The 21,852-nt window shown below is 36.8% G+C and overlaps 1 protein-coding gene across 4 annotated transcripts; it reads right to left on the bottom strand.

Moving 5' to 3' along the window:
* Positions 1-963: 963 nt before the first annotated feature.
* On the bottom strand, positions 964-20,005 carry LOC109187868 (UPF0505 protein). 4 transcript variants are annotated; one of them, XM_019338233.1, is made up of 23 exons: positions 19,678-20,004; positions 18,232-18,438; positions 18,126-18,156; positions 17,780-17,964; positions 9,835-9,994; positions 9,197-9,293; positions 8,512-8,681; positions 7,990-8,153; positions 6,901-7,089; positions 6,697-6,786; positions 6,244-6,324; positions 5,949-6,092; positions 5,623-5,705; positions 5,323-5,467; positions 5,134-5,217; positions 4,416-4,577; positions 4,254-4,341; positions 3,323-3,400; positions 2,575-2,641; positions 2,386-2,485; positions 1,735-1,848; positions 1,531-1,587; positions 964-1,373 (listed from the first exon to the last, which is right to left on the bottom strand). In XM_019338233.1, the coding sequence occupies exons 1-23, from the start codon at positions 19,789-19,791 to the stop codon at positions 1,230-1,232; spliced, it is 2,754 nt and encodes a 917-aa protein (XP_019193778.1). In that variant the 5' UTR covers positions 19,792-20,004; the 3' UTR covers positions 964-1,229. The 4 variants fall into 4 exon arrangements, with proteins under 4 accessions (XP_019193778.1, XP_019193780.1, XP_019193779.1 ...); XM_019338235.1 differs by lacking the exon at positions 7,990-8,153 and adding an exon at positions 7,418-7,479; XM_019338234.1 differs by lacking the exon at positions 3,323-3,400 and having other exon boundaries at positions 19,678-20,005.
* Positions 20,006-21,852: the final 1,847 nt, after the last annotated feature.

Here is a 21,852-nt window from a genome sequence, read left to right as displayed (position 1 = left end):
AACTTGGGACCAAATTGGTAATTAGTTATAGTCAAGGGACCATTTTGGTAATTAACTTTAAGGGTGGGCAATTCGGTTCAGTTTTCTTCAGCCGAACCGTACCAAACTAGTTAGATTCGGTAATATACCGAACAACCGAATGGTAATAGATTCTTGTATACCGAACGGTTCGGTAAAAACTCGAACCGAACTGAACCGAATACCGTTTGAATTTTGGATTGCTATTTTGTTATATATTAGACTTTAGATATGGACTATGTAAACATCATACACATAATATAGAACTTTTGATAACAAACCATAAAGAAATCAAAAACATCATAACACATAATATAGAACTTTTGATAACAAACCATAAAGAAATCAAATAAAACATTTACGAGAGATACCCGTGAGAATATGAGCTGAACAACTGAGCCAACAGCAAGGGACTTGGATTTACTTTTTATTTATTTATTTATTATTATTATTATTTTTTTAAAAAAAATCAAATGATATTCGGTTCAGTTCAATTTTGCACCGAACAATTCGGATCGGTTCGGATCAATTTTTTTATCGAACCGTTTGGTATACAAGAATCCAATACCGTTCGGTATATTATCGAACCAAACTAGTTCAGTTCGATTTGGTACGGTTCGATTTGAGAAAACTAAACCGAATTGCCCACCCCTAAAGTTAATTACCAAAATGGTCCCTTGACTATAGCAAAATTATCAATTTGGTCCCAAGTTAACGGTTGACTAACGGTCAAACAAACGGAGAACTAAATTGGTTAAAAATTTTAAAATTGAAGAACTTAATTGATTAAAAAAGAATAATCAAAGACCAAATTAGTAATTTCGCTATAGTCGAGTGACCATTTCGGTAATTAATTCTTAGCTTAGCGAATAGTGATAATAGGATTAATCGTAAGACTTTGAAAGAGACTTGGAAACATTTTATGTAGGGTTTAAGAGTATTTTTAAAATTAAAAAAAAAATGTTATTCCTAATGGACTACTGGACTAGAAATAGCTAATACCAAAGAAGGCTTTGTGAATGACTATTCCTATGGCAAAGGAAATAACCCATTCGGTGAGATTCTATTCTTTGATGTAAAAACCAAACCAAACCAAACCAAACCAAACAACGAAATAGATCTATTCCACAAAATGACATTCCATTCCCATGTATTCCACAAACCAAACGTCACGTTAGTGTTATTCTATCACATCAAAAGCAAGCAAATCTCTACTTCGTGTGAACCTCCCTTGGAAGAAGTTGGCATTCATTAAGAAATTTCACGGTAGACTCGAGATACTTGTTGTCCACGCTCACAGCTAATTTGGCAGTATTTAAGAGTTGGAAACACATTTCTGATATTTCATCACACACCTGTTTAGAAATCAATACAGAATTAGACATAAAGGAGGAATTGTACTCTTAATAAGAAATGTAATGCAAAAATTGTGTGCAAATATGTTTTTCATTCAGACATCTCACAAGTTCAGCACACAATCCGTAGGACTAAGAAAGGCAGCCGATGGCTTACACTGAATGTTGATGCAATACAATTGCAGGCATCAAGTGCAAGATATCCACGAGCAGCCTAGAAGAGAATATCCAAAGTAAGACATATTCATTGGTCTTTTGAAGGTGTAAGAGTAACTAAAAAACAAATTTTGCCAAGTCAAAGGGGTAAAACAAATTTTGAAACTTTTTTAGTGTGGAAAAATCTAAGGGTTAAACAAGATACCTGATTTGACTCTAGTAAAACAATATTGTTAATGCTCTGAAGAATAACAGCAGATACTTGCAGAAGTTCTTCCTTATATGTTGGATCACCATAGAATAAACAGACATTATTCATCTGCATATACAAAAGAGTCAATAGAGAAAATATATGACTTACACTTCTGAAAATGTGCCTGATATTCCCATTCGATAAACAAACATTTGAGACCAGTTGGATATCTTGGTTGAGAAAATCAATTAGCACTGATGCTTAATAGCAATAAAGGAAGCTTCCATGCTCAGGAGGCTAGCAATGAAGCTAAGTGAGAGTACAATGTCTATGATGTGTGTCTAGGGTGAGTACAAGTAGTTGCAAGTGGTAAAATTCAACATACATTTGCAGTGCGTAAGATGTAGGTGCCTAGGTGGGGCCGGGGGAGTGCAATGGAGTAGCAGGCAGATAAATAGAACATGCTGTTAAAAGGGTGGTGCAGAGCAGAATGGAGCTCTGGTCACACTGCCCATCCATAAAATGTTGTCTTGTCAGTTTCAGACAAATCACCATTTAAAAAGTTGTTCTATAAAATTTGAGCTCTTCCATAGAACAAGCATATCTGATTAAATGTTGATAATTATCAGAAGTAGACTTCACAGCATAAGACAAAAGGAGTACCTTCTTGTGGAGTTCATGGTATGGAGGTGTATTCTGGCCCAAAGCAGCAGATGACTGGATAAGTCCACATAACACTTTTATCTTCATCCCTACTGTCAGCCTACAATATCGTGATAAAGGATGAGGGAAAAGACTAAATGGAGGCGCGGGGGGGGCAATTAAAACTAGTTATGAGGACTGAAGGTTCACCCAGATTGGGAGTTGAGGAAAGATAATATATTCTTGTGGATGCTTGTGACTCCTTGATCAGGATTACCTTCAATGAGAAACTGGAACATCAGACAATGCCATTACATGCAGGGAATCAAATCACACAATGCTAATGGCAACTCACACCATCAGGATACAAGCTTCTCAGATGACATAGATAAAGAAAACATATGCAGCACATATTATGAGTCAAACATACGAAGCCTCCTTGCCAAAAGCAGTAATCATTTGCTTTATAAGAGCACTAAAATTTTTCTTTTGTTTCTTAATCCAATTGAAACAGCGCTAAGAATTTTGGAGACTACTATTATTGTAGTACTTTCATTAGGGAAGTTTCAGGCAGCAATTTTCAGAATTCTAGAATCTGAATGGAAGGGTGCACAGAATACATACAAACGGAGATGACATAAGTCTTCAAGTTTTAAAATATTTTTGTGGATATGTATGACAAATGTAGAATTATGATAACAATCACCGAGTTTAATCTAAACATGTAATTCCTGATAAGAACAAGTCTATTCCAATCATCTTTTGCATGCGCATGTGGCAATTATTCTTCTACTTGTTCTAATACATGGGTCTCAAGCCCAGGATTAAAGTGAACCTTCCCCAAGGGATGCATCTTGGCATGCTCAAGAGCTTGAGTAGTAAGGCTAAGAGTTACTTTTCTATGAGGAAAAAAAAGGAACAAATATACATACAATGAAGAAGAAATGACATATCAGACCTGGAAGCATAACAAGAAGACTGCATAATTTGCATAATAAGTTAGTAACTCTATCGCCATAACTCAGGATCTGCAACTCTACAGATACAGTTAAGAACAAAGCAATCAGAAGGTATGCAGCAGAAAGAATTCTTCAAAGACATTGCTTAGTGGCGGACAAATAAATAATACAATTGAAATGCATTATGCATACTCATGCATAGTTGTAATTTAGTTTAAGTTTTCTTTCACTATCTACCAAAGTGGAAAATGGTATAAATACTGCATTAGAAAGTATGCAACAGGCTACCCACTATAACAAATTGTTACTATGAAAATAGTTTCCTTTCTCTACCAAATCCAGAATGCATTAGGTGCTGTGAATTGTGATCTTTTATATTACTATGCAAGGACCTGATACTAGATGAGATAAACATTTTTGCTATCTTTGAGTAGCATTTGTAGCTTTTGATTGACTAAAAATTAATTGATCATGAATTCATGGTGTCAATGAGTTACTTCAGGATTTTGCGAATTGATAGATGTTCAATTACATGACCTGCCACCTGCACAAGGAGCTTTCAAGTTTAATGCATTGAAGGCCATTGGAATGCAACTCTGGTTTGTGAGAGGGTTCTTGTCATGATTTTAGCATCAGACTTGGGTAGTTATTTCAATGGAAGCACGGATCTCCTTTTCAGGCTCTGGAGTAGTCTCAAGAATACAAGGATTCTTGTCATGATTTAACATCGGAATTAGGTATTGATTTCATTGGAAACAAAGGGATCTCTTTTTGTGAATCTGGTTTAGTCTCTATGATTCTAGGATATGAAATACAAACAGGCTCATTTATTTAGAAACCTGTCATGTTACTCAAATTGACTCTAGGACACTCAAAATTTAGAGAAGGGGCAATCTAAGTTGTCTACAGAAAAAGTTATAACCACCAAACCTTCTAATTGGTCAACATTGTGCAAGCATGTAAATACTGAATCTAAGAGTCCTTCTGAGTGCAAAACTAAACCAGCCATCAGTGCAACCTGAAACAGAAGATCTTCAGGAATATACCATAAAAATTGGTTGCCTAAGAAAAAAGCAAAACTAGAAATTTTACCTCAGCAGTTTCTAGATACAGGTTTAACTGTTTCAGACATGATGAAATAGATGGTACTGTAACTTCACAATACGCTACACAAGATTTGACAAAGCTTGGATGTTTGTTGTCATTTCTCATAGATTTAATTGCTAGGTGATTGCAGGAGTGTACCAAGGTTTCCTGCAAGTGCAATAAGATATTTTAACTGTCATTAGTAAGAGTTAATTGCTTTAAACAAATAAACAGGGTGGGGTTAATTGCTTTAAACAAATAAACAGCATTCACCCTTCGCTAGATGCTTTTTTCCTTGTTTGGGTTATTGAGAATGATTCTAATTTGACAAGATTTAATTGGTTAGCAGGTAGTCTTTAATAAGCACAACCAACCAACTGTATGAAACCAAAAAATCCCAGATGCAAAAGATCATAGAGACCAAAGCATTACCACCTCATCAACAACAACGAACTTCTGAATTCCTAAGGTCATATGTTTATAAACAGTGATAACAATAAAAAAGATTATTCAAGAAAAGTTGAGCCCGTCGCATAGGGTCTTCTTAGTATGGTTTGCTGGCTATTATACAGGACGACAGGAGTGGAGTTTACCCTGTGTACACCCTCGGGTAGTGGCTACGGGTTTTACTCGTCACTCCAAAAAGAGTTTTTTTTTTTTTTTTTTTTTTTTTTTTTTTTTTTTTTTTAAGTCATAAAAAGACTATGCAAGTTCGAACACTGACCTTGACTTCATTCATGCAGCCAAAAGCTCCACGGCTCTCAAGTAGAAATTCTAAATGGTGTTCAACTTCAGGTCCATAGTCAACCTGAATAACACAATCAGGATGTGCCTTAAAACATTCATGATATGTAACTTAGATCTAAGGATTTACTATTATGGGAAAATGTACTTCAGGGAAGCAATACTTTACCATGTTTACAAAACGAGAAATTAGACAAGCTGCTTCTCGATTTTCATCATCTCTTTTACTGAGAAGATTAATTTCATCATGCAAAGCCCGAGAAACTTCAAACAGAAACTGAATGGTCGTAGGATCTCGAATAGAAGCATTTTCACTAGATAAAAGAGAACTTCGATGAATATTCATATAGTAACTGTAAACAGCTTATAACATCTCTTTTTTTGAAATCCTGATTAAAAGAAATTTAAGTATAAAATGCCCACAACCAATAGTAGACACCAAGAAAAAACAGCAGCTCTCAGAATATACCCAGTGGCTATGCTAAGGATCTTCATATTAACAGTGTTCCTTGAGCTTCCATACATCGCATCTAAGATGTCAATAAAATGATTCTGCAAAAGAGTATAATAGATTCAGTCTACTTTATAACCAACAATTCATTGTGATCGCCCACCCGCCTACCCTGGAGGATCATTCATATTATAAACTATAACAGACTTAGTTATGATTAAAAATAAATTCTCTTTAGGTTCCCTATAAGGCTATAATACCAGATGGGTGTAGCGGACAAAGAAGAAAGGGAAGGAAAAGGAAGTAAATGTGATACAGTTACACCATTACTTCAGGCAGCATACCATATTCAATATGTTATCAATGTTGCCAAAATGATTAAGAAGCTTCATAAGTATCGATTGCAAACTTGTCAATTCAATGTCCCTAATCTCTTCACTGGAAGCTCGATCAAATATGCCATCCAATATTACATTCAGATAACTGTCCTGCATAATGGAATTGGATTAGACAAAAGGAATCCGCATAGCTAATATGAAGATTTTCTCATGTCATGTAGCAAAACCCCAGCATTGCTGAAATCAAAGGTTTAAACACATTGGGCCATACAATTGCGTGGTAAGAATTCAGTTAACTTACCATCTGCTTCTGAAGTATAATTTCTGCAAAAGCATCTACAACTTTAATGTACTCATCAAGGCTATCATAACGAGAAACAACCTGAAATCGTAGTAATAAGCAAAATGTTTTGCTGATCAGTACCAATCCTTTGAGAGCTAATTTAAAAAAGCCTTAATGCCAATGTTAAAAAACTAACTGAATTTAAGTCTAACATAATATGTAAATATAAATAAATCCTTAATTGGTAATCAAAGTTGTTTTCTGAAATTTTTTAGATAGCTCCTTCCCCATAAGAGATGACAAATCAGAGAATAAAATGATGAAACGTTCTCTCCTCAAGCTGAGCATTATTCCAATCAAATTTCCTCTACATGTGCAGCAAATCTCCCACAAACAAAGAATACAGAAATACTAGCTACCATAACTAAGTACAAAGGTGCCATGAAAAATGCAATGAAAAAGGAGTATTACCTGAATAACCTTCTTTATAACAATATCAACCTCGCTAACTTGGGATGTATTTTCACACAATCGCAGTCCAAGTAACTTATAATTCAAAGACTGCAAATTAAAAATGTTTAACTGTCTAGAGCAATACTCTTAAAACCCAAGGGAAAAGCAGATTAAGTGTTAGACATGATAAATACAACCACATCAGAATTCCACATAATATACCTGATCAAAAGAGTAATCATTGCTGCACTCAATAAGATGAAGAATGTCTAGGGCATTTAAGCAAATAATTCCTACAGGGAGTTCCTTTAATAAATGATGGAGAATAATTGAGCTGCAAGAAGAATTTCCAAACAGTTTTGATTGGCTCCTTCCCAGTCCAAGCCCCACAAGTATGTCACCAACCTGCAACTGTTTCACACAAAGAGTACGTGTGTGTATATCCAAAACACAGACTGAAAGCTAGTGTAACAATCTGAAACTATAATTTCTTAAACCACTAAGAAACATGTATAAAATCAATACCAACCCCATTTTAATCAGGAAACCTGAAGTTTCCTCAAATATGTTGTGATAAATAACCATGTTTAATAAGAACATAGTTTTTCCATGTAACCTATCATCCAAAAAGAAAGGGAAAAACAGTTTCCAAGCAGCACCAAACACTAGATTAGACAAACCTAATCAGTTCAAAAAGAATTTTTTTTGAAAGAGAGATTGTATTCATAGGGAAAAACACCTGGGGTAGAAAGGATGCACAACAAGAGCCAACAGCAAATGGAACTCCAAACAAGTTTAAACCTGTCCAAAAAGTGAGGTTTAAAAGGGGTCTTTCCTTGAGTCCAAGAAAAGATCCTTGAAATTATCCACAGATGAGAGTTGACCTTCAAAACAGTGACTATTCCTTTCATTTCTTATAGGAAAAGAAGGGTGAGGTTCCATTACTTATAGTCAGTTCAAAATTATTCTGACAGCATGAAATATCCAAAATTATACTTCAGCACACACTTTTAGACAAAAAATGGTAGCATCCAAAATAATAATCCCACCAACCTATATAACAGTTGAATGAAGTTTTTTTTGTTGTAAATACAAAGCCCTTCAGATATGAATTAAGTTTCAGGCAAACAGATAACTGATGTGGTCAAACACCAGATGCAAAAGAAGGTCCAGTTGTCAAAACCAGCAAAGAAATGATTTTTTGGTTTTCCTTTTTGTGAATAAACAGAGACCAGGAAAACATACACTACCCCCTCCCCCACCTTTCTCAAAAAAGGCGAGTACAAAAGTACCTTAACTAGTTTTACTAACCGGATTACAGTCTTTGAATAAGCATTTCATGATGTACTCGACAGCTGGTTCAACTAATCCCATGAGCATCTTTTTTTCTGAAAGACTCTGATATTTGGATTTTTCCATAGATGCGATATCCATGAAAAGAGTTTTCATGTCATTAATACAATTTACCAGATACCCTGTAATGAAGGAAATTCTATAATTTAGGAAGAACAATATCATGAAAATTTACTGCCAACTAATGCACCGGATTTGAATTTTCACAGAAGCATGAATAGAAAAGGACCCAGGCTAAAACAACACCTCCCTAGATAGCCCAGTGAAAAATGTTTCAAGTTGTATAAAAGGTCTCTAAATTCATAAGATAAACAAGGGTAGAGACAGTCAGCCACCCTGAGGTCAAGGGTACAAACCGCAACATATTCCTTGACAACTTAGCAACAAAATAAGAAATGAAAATTTAAGTATATAATAGTACCTACTGAATACCTTGGTAGTTTTTCATACATTAAGCTAAATAAATATACAACAAGATACCTATAGAATGATCTGGTAGCTTTTGCGCACAGTGGACCAAATATAAGCGACAATAAAATGATGCTAAAGGATCTGAAATGCCCCTTATCATCATAACTAATCGATGAATGCAATCCATGGGTTTGTCAAGAAGGAAACGCCAGCAAGGCAACAAGGCAAGCTCCAAATAACTGCAAAAAACATTTCAGACGACAAATAGATCTCTAAATTTTGTTCAAAACATATAACTAAAAAAGACAAACCATAGTCTCAAATAAAGCTCAACTTAAAGATGATCAAAGGATGGGAAATTACAAATAAAAAATTAAGCACTCTTTGATCATGTTTCAAATGGGAAAATTCAAATATGCTGTATTGCTGTCTTTAAATTATTGCCAAAAAAGTCAAGTGCAACTTTCACATCCACAAAGATACAAGTCCCATAAAATCCCCACAAAATGGAAGAAATAATAGGCTGCAGCAACTCATTATTTATTATCTATCCCAAATGAATTGGTCCATACCATAATTTTTTCTCCTATTCTTGATTTTATATAAAGGGCTAGGTAGAATGCAAGGCAACCTAGTCCAGATTTTGCTCCACTGAATTATTTTAGATAAAATTAAACAGCCTGCTGTTGTAAACAAGTACACAGAATCAACAAAAATGATGTGATAATATAATGGGCCCAATAATTTGATTTACATGCGTGGAAGAAGCTCACGGACGGAAGCAACTTTGCAGAACCAATTATAGCAAGTCTCTTTAGCATCAGTGCAGATATCACTAGCCCGAAAATTATCTGCCAAAAATGAAATGTAGGTTTTAGGTAAAAAAGGAACTTCAGAGAATCCAGATAACAAGTCTAAAAGACTCATCAAGATTGCTAAAATACAGAAGATAAAATGGGGGATGAATATAGCATGTCATTCTGTCACCAAGCTGCCTCCTATGATAACGATCAAAATTACTTCCAAAAAGAATCAAAGATTCCTGAAGTAATGGTGTTGAGTTTATCAATAAAATAATTCGCATAAGCCCAACACTACAAAATCATTGATTTGAGTTCAAGATCCACGTTGTATTTTTTATTCAACATTTTGAATTCATTTTGCAGCAGAATATAAAATAGGATGACACTTGTACAGTAAAGCATTTCCTAAGAATTCCTAAGTGAATGAAAAATAATCAACTAAGCAAGCAATAACCAACTGAAGAAAAAGTTTAATTGTCTTAACTGTTGGAAAAACCTAGAGACATTTATGTAAGAAACTGCAGAAAAGGTCGGTAAATGAATTAGTAAGTGAGCAAAATTATTGAGTAGGAGGATGTAAAATACAAACCAGGCAAAGAGTGAATAACCTTTCCATCTTCACCATATTTGGCTTTTTGAATGATGCGTTCCCAGACTAGATGCCCAAGCATATCAATTACATCTGTAGCTAGAACAAATAGAGTTGGATAAAATTGTGTGCCAGATGTGTCCATTAGTAGCCTAGCAACCTGTTGAAGAGAAGCAATATACAAATCTAAGACTCACAAAGAGTAGAAAATGTTGGCCAGCTGCCTAAAGTCACATCAAGTTCTCTTCAATTTTAATGATCTTTGTTAGAAGAATAAGGGTGTTAGTTAGAACTCTCCTCCCTACCTAGTATTTCTCTAGTTTGAATTGTGTGGTAGTGTTTTGCATATCTCTGTATATAAATAGTCTCCTGTACAGTAGCAGTATGAGTGAATATATACACAGTACGATTATTCTTCCTTCCTACCTTCAACAATCTTAATGCTCATAATTATGCATTCATTTAAATATAGAATTATATTTGAGTAACATATTATGCAACATTGTTAGAACAGAAAGAATTCTTTATTATTCATTTATTCATATGTGAAACATGTGTACACCACCCCTATCTATACATACATAACGTATAGGCCTGCCCCATTACTCAAACCCTACTAGGGTAAGGGTTACATTCCACACTCCCCCTCAAGTTAGAGCATAGATATTGATCATGCCTAATATTTTACAAATATAATGAACTGTGTTTCTATTTAGCCTTTTATAAATATATTTGTTAATTGCTTCCTGTTTGTACGCACAATGTAAAAATTAATCCCAATGGAACCTTTTCTTATATCATTATATGAAATGATGACCAATCTCAATATATTTTGTTTGTTCATGGAAAATTGGATTGTTAGAAATACAAATTGTGAAAGTGTGAAGGGTTTCATCTATTTTCCACACATAGAACTGTACAGATTACAATAATTTATACTGGAAACTAGCTATAACCTAATGGACCCACTATAACGGGCCTAGGGTTTCAACACTCCCCCTCAAGCTGGAGAGTATAGATCATAAGCTCCAAGCTTGTTACAAATATATTCAACTCTAGGAGCTCTAAGGGATTTCGTCAAGATATCAGCTAACTGATCTGCAGAATTGACAAAGCTAGTTTTAATACACCCTGACACAATCTTCTCTCTAATGAAGTGGCAGTCAACCTCAATGTGTTTAGTTCTTTCATGATAAACAGGATTTGACGCGATGTGTAGAGCTGCTTGATTGTCACATATCAACGTCATTTGGGCAACATTGCCACATTGCAATTCTTGTAGTAGGTGTTTAAGCCACATAAGCTCACATGTGGCAAGCGCCATGGCTCGATATTCTGCTTCAGCACTGGACCTAGCGACCACATCCTGCTTCTTACTTTTCCAAGATATGAGATTACCTCCAATGAAAATACAATAACCTGAAGTAGAGCGTCTGTCAAATGGGCAACCAGCCCAATCTGCATCACAATACCCAACAACTTGTGAATGTCCTCTATCTTCATATAATAAGCCTTGTCCCGGTGCTCTCTTGATATACCTTAGAACACGAACAGCAGCATCCCAATGAGAATCACAAGGCGTCTCAAGAAACTGACTCAACACACTAACTGCGAAGGAGATATCCGGTCGTGTGATCGTGAGATAATTCAGTTTTCCAATTAATCTCCTATATCGCTCTCGGTCAGGCAATGGCTCCCCCTGTCCTGGTAGGAGTTTAACATTCGGATCCATTGGATTATCAACTGGTCTACTGTCCAACATGCCAGTTTCTTCTAAAATATCCAAGGCATACTTCCTTTGAGAAATAACAACACCACTGCTAGATTGAGCCACTTCAATTCCAAGAAAGTATTTCAGCTTACCCAAATCCTTAGTCTGGAACCGACTAAAAAGATACTCCTTCAACTGAAATATGCCTTCTTGATCACTCCCTGTAATAACAATGTCATCCACATATACTACAAGGTATATGCATTTCTCATTAGAATGACGATAGAAAACAGAATGATCAACCGCACTTCTAGTCATACCAAACTCACATACCACAGAACTAAACCTTCCAAACCAAGCTTGTGGAGATTGCTTTAAACCGTATAAAGAACGGCGAAGTTTACATACCAGACCAGACTCCCCCTGAGCAACAAACCCAGGTGGTTGCTCCATATAAACCTCCTCGTGAAGATCACCATGAAGAAAGGCATTCTTGATATCCAGCTGGTGCAAGTCCCAATGATGAATGGCTGCCAAAGACAAAAGTAACCGAACTGAAGCAATTTTAGCAACCGGGGAAAAAGTATCAGTATAATCCAAACCAAAAATCTGAGTATAGCCTTTCGCCACCAGTCGAGCCTTAAGACGATCAATTGCGCCATCAGGGCCCACCTTCACCGTATAAATCCATCTACAACCAACCACAGTTTTACCAGCAGGAAGAGGAACCAACTCCCACGTGCCACTAGACTGGAGGGCCTCCATCTCTGTTAACATGGCTTGACGCCAACCTGGATCCGAGAGAGCCTCACGAGTGGATTTGGGTATGGACACAGAAGACAGATGAGAAATAAACGCAAAGTAAGGGGAAGAGACACGGTGATAACTCAGAAAGGTATATATAGGATGGGGGTTACGAGTAGAACGTGTACCTTTTCGAACAGCAATAGGTGCCTCAGCAAGATCAGTGTCAGATTGCAGTGGAAGTGGTGGAACCGCAGCCGGAGGATCGGACAGCACTGGCAAGTCACTAGGGACCTCAGGGACTGCAGGGTGAGGACGCCGGTGATAAACCTGAAGGGGCGGGTTAAGAGCAGTCGGTTGAACTGGAGGAACAGTGGACTGGACAAGAGGAAGTGGACCAAGATAAGGTACGGGGAGCACCTCAGAAACAGGGATCGTGTCTCCTGAGTTGGGCTGGAAAAACGGTGTGGACTAAATAAAGGTGACATCTGCGGACACAAAGTGGCACTTTAGTGCTGGAGAATAACACCTATAACCCTTTTGGACACGAGAATAACCCAAAAAAACACACTTGACTGCTTTAGGATCTAATTTGGATCGACCTGGAGTCATGTCATGAACAAAACAAACACACCCAAAAACACGAGGAGGAACAGGGAAAGGATCAACAGAAGGACACACAATGGAATATGGGGTGTCATTATTGAGAGCAGAAGATGGCATGCGATTGATTAGGAAACAAGCAGTAAGGATAGCATCAGCCCAGAATTGGGAATGAACATGGGAGTGTAACAACATAGTACGGGCAATTTCTACTAGATGTCTATTCTTACGCTCAGCCACTCCATTCTGCTGAGGTGTGTAAACACATGACCTTTGATGGCAATATACCACGAGATGTCATATATGACTGAAAAGAATTAGAGAGATATTCTTTAGCATTATCACTACGCAAAACACAAATGAGTTTGCCAAATTGAGTTTGTATTTCAGCACAAAAAGTTTGAAAAATCTGAAACAATTCAGAACGATCTTTCATAAGGAAAACCCAAGTGCACCTTGAATAATCATCAATAAAGGTTACGAAATAACGAAAACCCAAAATAGAGTTGACACGACAAGGACCCCATATATCTGAATGAACTAAATCAAAGAGGGACGCAGCCCGATTATTGACTCTTCTCGAAAAAGACTGACGTGATTGCTTTCCAAGATGACACGACTCACACTCAAAAGACTCAATAGACAGACCTGGGACCATCCATTTTAGTTTAGAGAGACTAGGATGACCCAAACGACTATGAATAAGTAAAGGAGACTCTGTAGAGGCAGAAGCAGCAACATCACCACCCCGCATGTAATAGAGGCCCTGTGACTCATTGCCGGTGCCAATCACCCTCCCCGTACTGCGATCCTGCACAACAACCGAATCAGCACAAAAGGTTATGGAACAATTGAGAGTACGGGTAATTTTACTCACAGAGATAAGGTTGAAGGGACTGTTAGGGACATATAAAACAAACTCCAAAGAAAACGATGATATAGGGGAAGCCTGACCAACACCAATTGCTGGTGTTTGATGACCATTAGCTAAGGTGACCATGGGTAAAGTCTTAGACTTAGACACATTATGCAAAAGAGAAAGGTTACCGGAAATATGATCTGAAGCACCTGAGTCCAATATCCAAGAATTTGGAGTATTGGTGTGTGAAAGACAAACCAAAGATGAAGTACCAGCATTAGGTGTGGAAGATTCAAGGCGGGATGCTGCTTTAAGTTGGAGATACTCTTCATATTCCCTAGAGGTCATCTCAACTGGGGTAGAGGTTGGCTCATGAGTCTGACTCTCGGATGCAGCGGCCTGGACCAGATTAACAGAACGGGGAGGCCGACCATGTAACTTCCAACAACGATCTTTGGTATGACCATCTTTGTGGCAGTATTCACACCGAGGACGTTTGCCACGACGAACACCACCACCACTAGATGGTCCAGAAGGTCCTCTATCCACAGCCCGAGTAGCTAGAACTGATGATTCTCCAATAGGTTCAATCGAGGGAGTTGAGGCAATACGAAGCAGTCTGGCAGCGGCTTCAGTGTAGGTAGGCACACTAGGACTAGATAGAATCTGATCACGAATGTGAACCTGGTCAGGCCGAAGGGTAGCCAAGGTCATCACCATAAAGAACTTATCATACTGCTTCGCATGATTTTCTGACGTCTCCTGATATGGAAGTAAATTATGATACTCCTGTTGTAAAGCTTCCATCCGACCCAAGAAATCCTGTGTACTCATATCAGCAGTGGAACGGAAATTAAGCATATTAGACACAAGGGAATATAGCCTTTGGATATCATTAGTATACAATGACTTAGCTTTATTCCACACATCATAACAAGTTTCATAAGACTTGTAAATAAGATAAAGTTTAGGGTCAATGGATTGCCACAACATATTGCACAACAACGCATCTGACTTTTCCCAATCTGATTTCTTCGATTCTTCAATTTCCCCAACCTTTCTGGTTAGATGGTCAGACATCCCCTGGCTTTTGAACCAGAGTTTTACAGAAGCAGCCCATGAAGTATAGTTTTCACTCCCAACCAACTTGTCCATAGTAATAGTAGGATACGAGGTAAAAGACGAAGCCATACCAACAAAATCAACAAACAGTGTAGAGGTTACCAACAAAATCAACAATCTGTAGTGTTTCACTGTTTCTGGCCGGCGGTGGTCGGCGGCGGCGGTGGACGGAAAACGGCGGCAGCGGCCGGAGCACGGCGGCAGGGAAAACAGCCAACACTGCCGGAAGCGTCTCGACGAGACGAGTCCAATGGTGGTGACGGCGTCTCGATCGGAGATCGGAGGAGAGAGATATGGCTGGAAAACAGCAGCGGATCCCGGCTGACGGCGATGGCGCGTGGCGGCGCGTGCGGCGGCGGACGGCGACCGGATTCTGGGCACAGACTCGCGACGAAGCTCCGGTGAGGCCTGTGGTCTCGGTTTGGGAGAAGAACCACCAGGCAGAGGTCGGAGAGAGAAGATCAGTCGCGGCGGCAGTGAACTCCGGTGGCGGCGGCGGTGAGGCGGGGAAGAGAGGGGAAAACCTATCTAGGGTTTAGGCTCTGATACCATGTGAAAGTGTGAAGGGTTTCATCTATTTTCCACACATAGAACTGTACAGATTACAATAATTTATACTGGAAACTAGCTATAACCTAATGGACCCACTATAACGGGCCTAGGGTTTCAACACAAATAACTGCCTAATTGTTGCACCGTAGATTCAATAGTACAAATGTCTTAATGGCAACAACCTTCAACAAGTTATATATCCATACTAGTTCACAAGTTGTTTAAACCATATCATTAAATTTGGATTCTGCACTAGACCTTGCAACCACACTTCGCTTCTCCGTCTTCCACGAGACCAAGTTTCCTCTCACATCACACAATATCCTGTAGTCAAGCTCTTGTTAGTTGGTGAACCAACTTACTTAGCACCAATGAATGTTATACCTGTGTGTCCATGTTCAGCATACAAGATCCCTTTACCTAGTTCATTCTTCACAAGCTTAACAATTTAATGGACACTTCCCATGCAGCCACTATAGGAGCCTCCAGGAAAAAGCAATGTTCGAACGACTGAAAGAGTGATGGTGGGATAATTGAGCTTTTTTACTAGGTGTATGTAATGTTCTAGATTCTAAAATAACTCTCTCAATAGCTAGAAGCTATCAGTTTGACACTGATCTATAGAAGTTTCATAGGGTTTTGGGTCTAGCAATCCAGTATCATTGAGCAATTATCAAGAAATACCTCAACAGACCAATATCTTTAGTGTGAAATCTTGTTAGAAGGAATGTCTTGAGCCCTTCAATGCCTTTAGCACCACTACCACAATATTAATAGAATGCAACCGTGATTAGTGTGTTTGAAAACATAGTATGATCGCAAGTACTCTTTTGTAAACCAAATTCCACTACTACACTGCTAAACCATCCAAACCATGCTCAGAGTAACTGTTTCAAGCCATATAAAGATTTCCTTAGTTTGAATACCTTCCTCACCCCCTCCCCTGAGCAATAAACCCAGGTAGTTGTTCCATATAGACCTCTTTTGCCAAGTCACCATGAAAAAACTCATTTTTGGCATCCAAGTATCCAACTAATACAAGGCCAATGACAATAGTAGCTGAAGATATAAAAATGCAAACTTAAGCTTCACTATAGGAAAGAAGGTTTCAGTATAATCCAAGCCATACATCTAGCCATAGCCATCACTACCAAACACATCTTTAATTGAGCTACTGACCCATCTGAATTAGTCTTGACTAACTACATACATCCATTCTTACCAAGAGGAAGATCAACAAGATCCCATGTACCGTTGTTTTCTTCCATTAAAATACTTCCATTTAACATGAGATAAAGCCCAATGCAATGTTTTGGGAACAAAGATAGAGTCTAATCAGGAAATAAAAGCATGAGAAGAAGCAATTAACTAACTATATGAAACAAAAGAAGTCATGGAGAGAACAAAACAGCGTCTATCTTTATTGAGGGCAATAGGAAGTTAAATTAGAATCAGTTGACAACGGTTTTAGTAAGGGAAGTGTAACCTTTGGCGCAGCTATAAGCATTGTTGTTAAGGTGTTGCCTAGGCGTCCGGTTGGTGGAGCCCAATCGCCTAATGATCTCGCCTCGCCTTACCAAAAAAAACCTACTAATATGTAGCTGAGACCCTGAGACGCTAACTCCCCCCCTCCCAGTCCCAGCCTCGCCTTAGTGGTTGTTTACTTTGTTTCATGACAGGTTATGGCTGAGAATGAAAATAACCACAATTATGATCCATCAATGGACCTAAAAGGAAGGCTAAATCTAAAGATCCATCACCCATGCCGGAAATGCTAAATTATTGCATAATTTAGTGCTTATTGTTGAGATATGAGAATATGTTTATATGCTAAAAATGCTAAATTATGAATTGATATATATATACACACACACACACTCATCGCCTAGGCAACTAGGCGGTCGGTGGAACCTAGCCTTGACACTCCGCCTTAACAACAATGGCTATAAGTAGGTCTACCCTGTCAGCATGAGTACACTTGTACTGTTGGAGGTTTAGGAAACTCAGTTAACGGTGAAGTAGTGATAGAATATTTGAGAAATTCATCTTCAATAACATAATTGTTCAGAGAGACAGATGTGGAGTTTCTAAAGAAAGGATTGTCTTCAAAGAAAAATAACATCTTGTGTTGCATATCGACCCAAGACATGAGAATAGCATCTGTAACCCTTTTTAGTACAATGGTATCCTACAAATTCAAATATCTTAGGAGGAACAGGGAATATAGGTGTGGAGGGCCATTGAATTGAGTATGGTGTTTGTCCTTGAAGAACTAAGTCAAGAAGGAAGTTCGGTAATAAGGAAACACACATAGGCAGAGTTCAAAAATAAAAGGTTTTTTATAAAAATAGTACCTTAATTGACAACTTAAGAGATGCTACACGGTTATCTGCCTTCCAAGCATGATTAATCTCATCTTTGAGTTCATAGAGGTGAGAAACATACTCCCGGTGGCTGATAACTTTAATCCCTTCTTCAGCAAATGTGTCAGGATCTTCAAGTTCCTCTAAATGTACATTTGTTGATGGTTTCTCATTCCCTGCCACCAGTAACTCATAAATCCCATTTAAGGAGAGCAGCAAAAGATTCCCGTGATTTAATAGGAGAAAATTACTATTGAACAATAGAGGGACAAAGAAAACCCCAAAGAAATTAGAGGTAAGAAGAAGGACAACAAGTTTTATGTGGAATATATCATACCCTTGGCACTCTTCATAATTGAACCTGACATCTGTAGAAGGTATGACATAAAGTACATGAATATTCATGTTCTTAGCTGTAAGAAGATTGAAGAAGGTTTACTTACTGAAGAAATAGAAATCATTCTTGAAATGGGAAATCTTTTCATCAAGAAATTCCTGAAAGAAGTCCATTCCTTCTCTGATAAAGGAGGAGAGACTTCACTGGGGGATTTAACTCCATCTGGTAAATCCTTTGAAGAAGCATCAGCTTTCACATCATGTCTCCTTAATGGATCAAAGAAGTCATCCTTCCCATAGTCCGCAACGTCACCCTACAGAAAGAAGTTCACCAAAAGAGCCAAGAGTAAAAGGAACGTCATACATTGAACCCAAATGATCTTCCATTGGCAGGGTAAAGGCATGTACGAATCACTACAGTTCTAGTTATTTGCACCATTAGATAGTAAGAACGCTTCCACCCTGAGCTCTAATGAATCAACTTAAGATTATTGAGCAAATTGACTACATTGGGTTTGCCATTTATGCACAACAGTGTACTACTTGAAGATAATAAGATGTTGGAATGTTGGATACCTCTTACAAAATTTGATTTTATAATTCTTTGATATGCCTTTATTATAGAAACAAAATACTAAGTATAAGAAAAGAATATCCAAACCAATATAAGAAGCTTAAATAATAATAATAATAATAATAATAATAATAATAATAATAATAATAATAATAATAATAATAATAATAAACTAACCATGAAACAGCCTGATAAACAAAAGTTCTTTTGAATTCTGAATAACCAATTGGTTTAATTTTTTTTTTTTAAATTGCAATGTACTCGGTTGTTATGCTTAATAAATATACTCCAATATATACAAATAAATGTGATGCATTATTTTGATGTTAAATTATGTAATCTTTTTCTATATCCTAGTTAAGTAATTTTTTGTTTGTTAATCCTATATTTTGATATTATTTTGTCAGTTATATTTAGGTTTTTTATGCTTATAAACATTAGTACAAAATAGTAAGCATAACAAACTAAGACTGATTATTACAAATAAAAGTTAATTTGCATTTCAACTAGTAAATTTTAAATAGTCATCATTTTTTTTAAAAAAAAAAATATTTAAATTTATAAAAGTAAATTACTATTAAACAAAAAAATTAAAATGTATTATAGATTATATTAACTTTTTAAGTCTTAAAACCAAAAGGGTGGCCGAGTTGTTGAAACGTGATTTTACTACAAGAATATCACCATCCCCCAAGTCTTCCTAGTGCAATCTACTCCTTTGCAGCTTACGAGTTATTCATCAATTTTTTTTTTATTTCACGAATTTCATTAGTATGCAATTAATTCCAAATTTATCTAGCGACGTTGTTTCAAGCATGACAATTTCCTTTGCTTAATAGGAACTATTCTTCACTGCAAATGAAAATTTGATAATAATTGATAAAACATCATAACTAGGTGCTTTGAGTGCAATTAAACCCTATAGTACGTTATTAGTACGAGAAAAAAAAATTGAAAATGCGAAGAGATTGATGTGGACCTGGTGATGCGGCGGCGACGGAGTGGAAAGAGGATGAATTGCTGCAGGTACGCGAGGGAGAGCGTGCGCCTCTGCTTCGCCCCTATAGTCTCGATCGCGGAAATTCAGCTCCATGAACAATTTTGTCTCTAAATTGAATTGAATCTACCCTTAACTATTAAAGAAAACACTCAGTTGAAAATTGAATTGAATTGAATCTAATAGAAAGAACTGCGGAGCAGTTTGCTCAGTGTTTTTAGTCGAACGGTCATTTTGGTTTCACAAAGGCTTTCCGCGATTATAACGATTTTAGGTATATTTAGAAATTTGGAAAATACTCCATAGACATAGTCACACACAAATCTCCCAATCGTATCAATAAAAACAAAACAAAAGTCTAATTTGATATAAAATGCATAATTCTTTATTTTTCCATCTTCTCCATCCTCCCATTTATCGACTCTCTCATTTCTTTTTTAGTGTCTTGCTCATTTCTTTTCAAGTTATAATTTTTAAACTAAGAATTTGATTTATGAAACTAAAATTTGGTTTAATAAAGTAGTTCAATATATAAAATTGAGTTTACTCCAACTCTAATTTTAATTCTATCTCTTAATTTTATAAATATTAAAAATTCAATATAATTTATTGGGCAAGTATGTTTCATTGATTTTATTGTGTAACTCAAAGTGTATTCTTTTTTCAACATTATTGTATAGCATGATCAATATTTATTTATTTATTTGAGTTGAATTTCATTCCATTGTTAGTGTGTGTGTATAAATTTGTGTCTGCAAAGAAATGTGGTGTGATGGATTTTGATTTATTTGTATTCTATTCTATGTTAATAGATGATTATGATGAATAGCAGTATTTTGTTTGAAGATTTTAATTTTGGTTTCATTTGTATAGATGGTTAATAATTATGTTCATGCAAGTATTTTGAGTGCAACAAGTATAACACTAACCACTATGATAGTTCTTGTGCAACAACTTAGGAAGAGGAAGACCGACAATGAAATTATAAAATAAAAAAAATCACATTTTTCCATGGACGGATTCAAAAATCCTCACAATTCTTTATCATTTCACTACCAACGTTTGAATCTATGATCATTTATTTGGAATGGTAATCGGAATGTCATCACACTATATGGTAGTTAGCAACCAATGAGATATTTAAAAACAAATAAAATAAAATACTTAGAGTACGAGCCAGTGGGGGCTGTAGATTCAAACCCCTAACATTTAGAGAAAAATCATATGTTTTACCATCTAAACTAATACACATCTTTGGTTAAATTTATGTAAATTTAGTATTTATAAGTTAACTATGTGTATACAATGGGCCTATACATACAATATATATAAAGAGGATAGGCGAGGGGAGTGGCCGGGGGCAGTTGCCCCCACTGTGAAACCACCAGTGATTGTTTCCCAACAACCCTCAGTCGTTATATACGCAAATGGTCAAATTGATTGATCAAATCACCCGACCCGGATCACCAACATGCATCTAACCCGACACCGCGTGGAATTCCAACAGGCAAAACTCCAACGGGCAGAACACCAACGGGTGAAAATATTATGGCCATTCATTACATTAAAGGGAGAGAATTAAAGCTTCAACGCCTCATTCATGACTCTTCATGTTATTGTCGTTAGCCTCAGCTCCTCAATTATGACTCTTAATGTTGTTACCGTTAGGACCTAGTATAAATAGAACTCCCCTCAGCTAGCAAGGGACACGCCATACACTGTATTTTCTATACTGAGACACTAAGGCAATACAACCATTGTACTTCCCACAACAATATTAGTCTCATAATAATATTCCCGGTAATATATTTACCGTCAACATGTGAGCATGTTTTCACCTGAATCTCCCTTTATAATCTTATATACATGGAGAGCGATCAAATGAGAACATGGTCCTTTTGCAAAAAGTGAGAATTGATCTTAACTAACTCATCAAGCTAAGGTTAATCAATGGCTGAGGGTTACATTTTAGTAATAAAAAAAACACAAGTCAATTTTATCATTATTGAGAAGTTTTAATATTTATAAAAAGAACCCTACCTTTTTCACAATTGTTTTTTAGCAACCATCAGTCGTTGATCTAGATACCTAGATGGATAGACTAGATCATTCCTCATTTTTTTACATTCTTCCATGTTCTCATGTGAACCCTTCCCT

Source organism: Ipomoea nil, unplaced genomic scaffold, assembly GCF_001879475.1.
Source record: "Ipomoea nil cultivar Tokyo-kokei standard unplaced genomic scaffold, Asagao_1.1 scaffold1421, whole genome shotgun sequence".
NCBI classification, from domain to species: domain Eukaryota; kingdom Viridiplantae; phylum Streptophyta; class Magnoliopsida; order Solanales; family Convolvulaceae; genus Ipomoea; species Ipomoea nil.
Note: the sequence above shows the minus strand (reverse complement) of the source record. Positions and strands in the feature narration are given on the sequence as shown.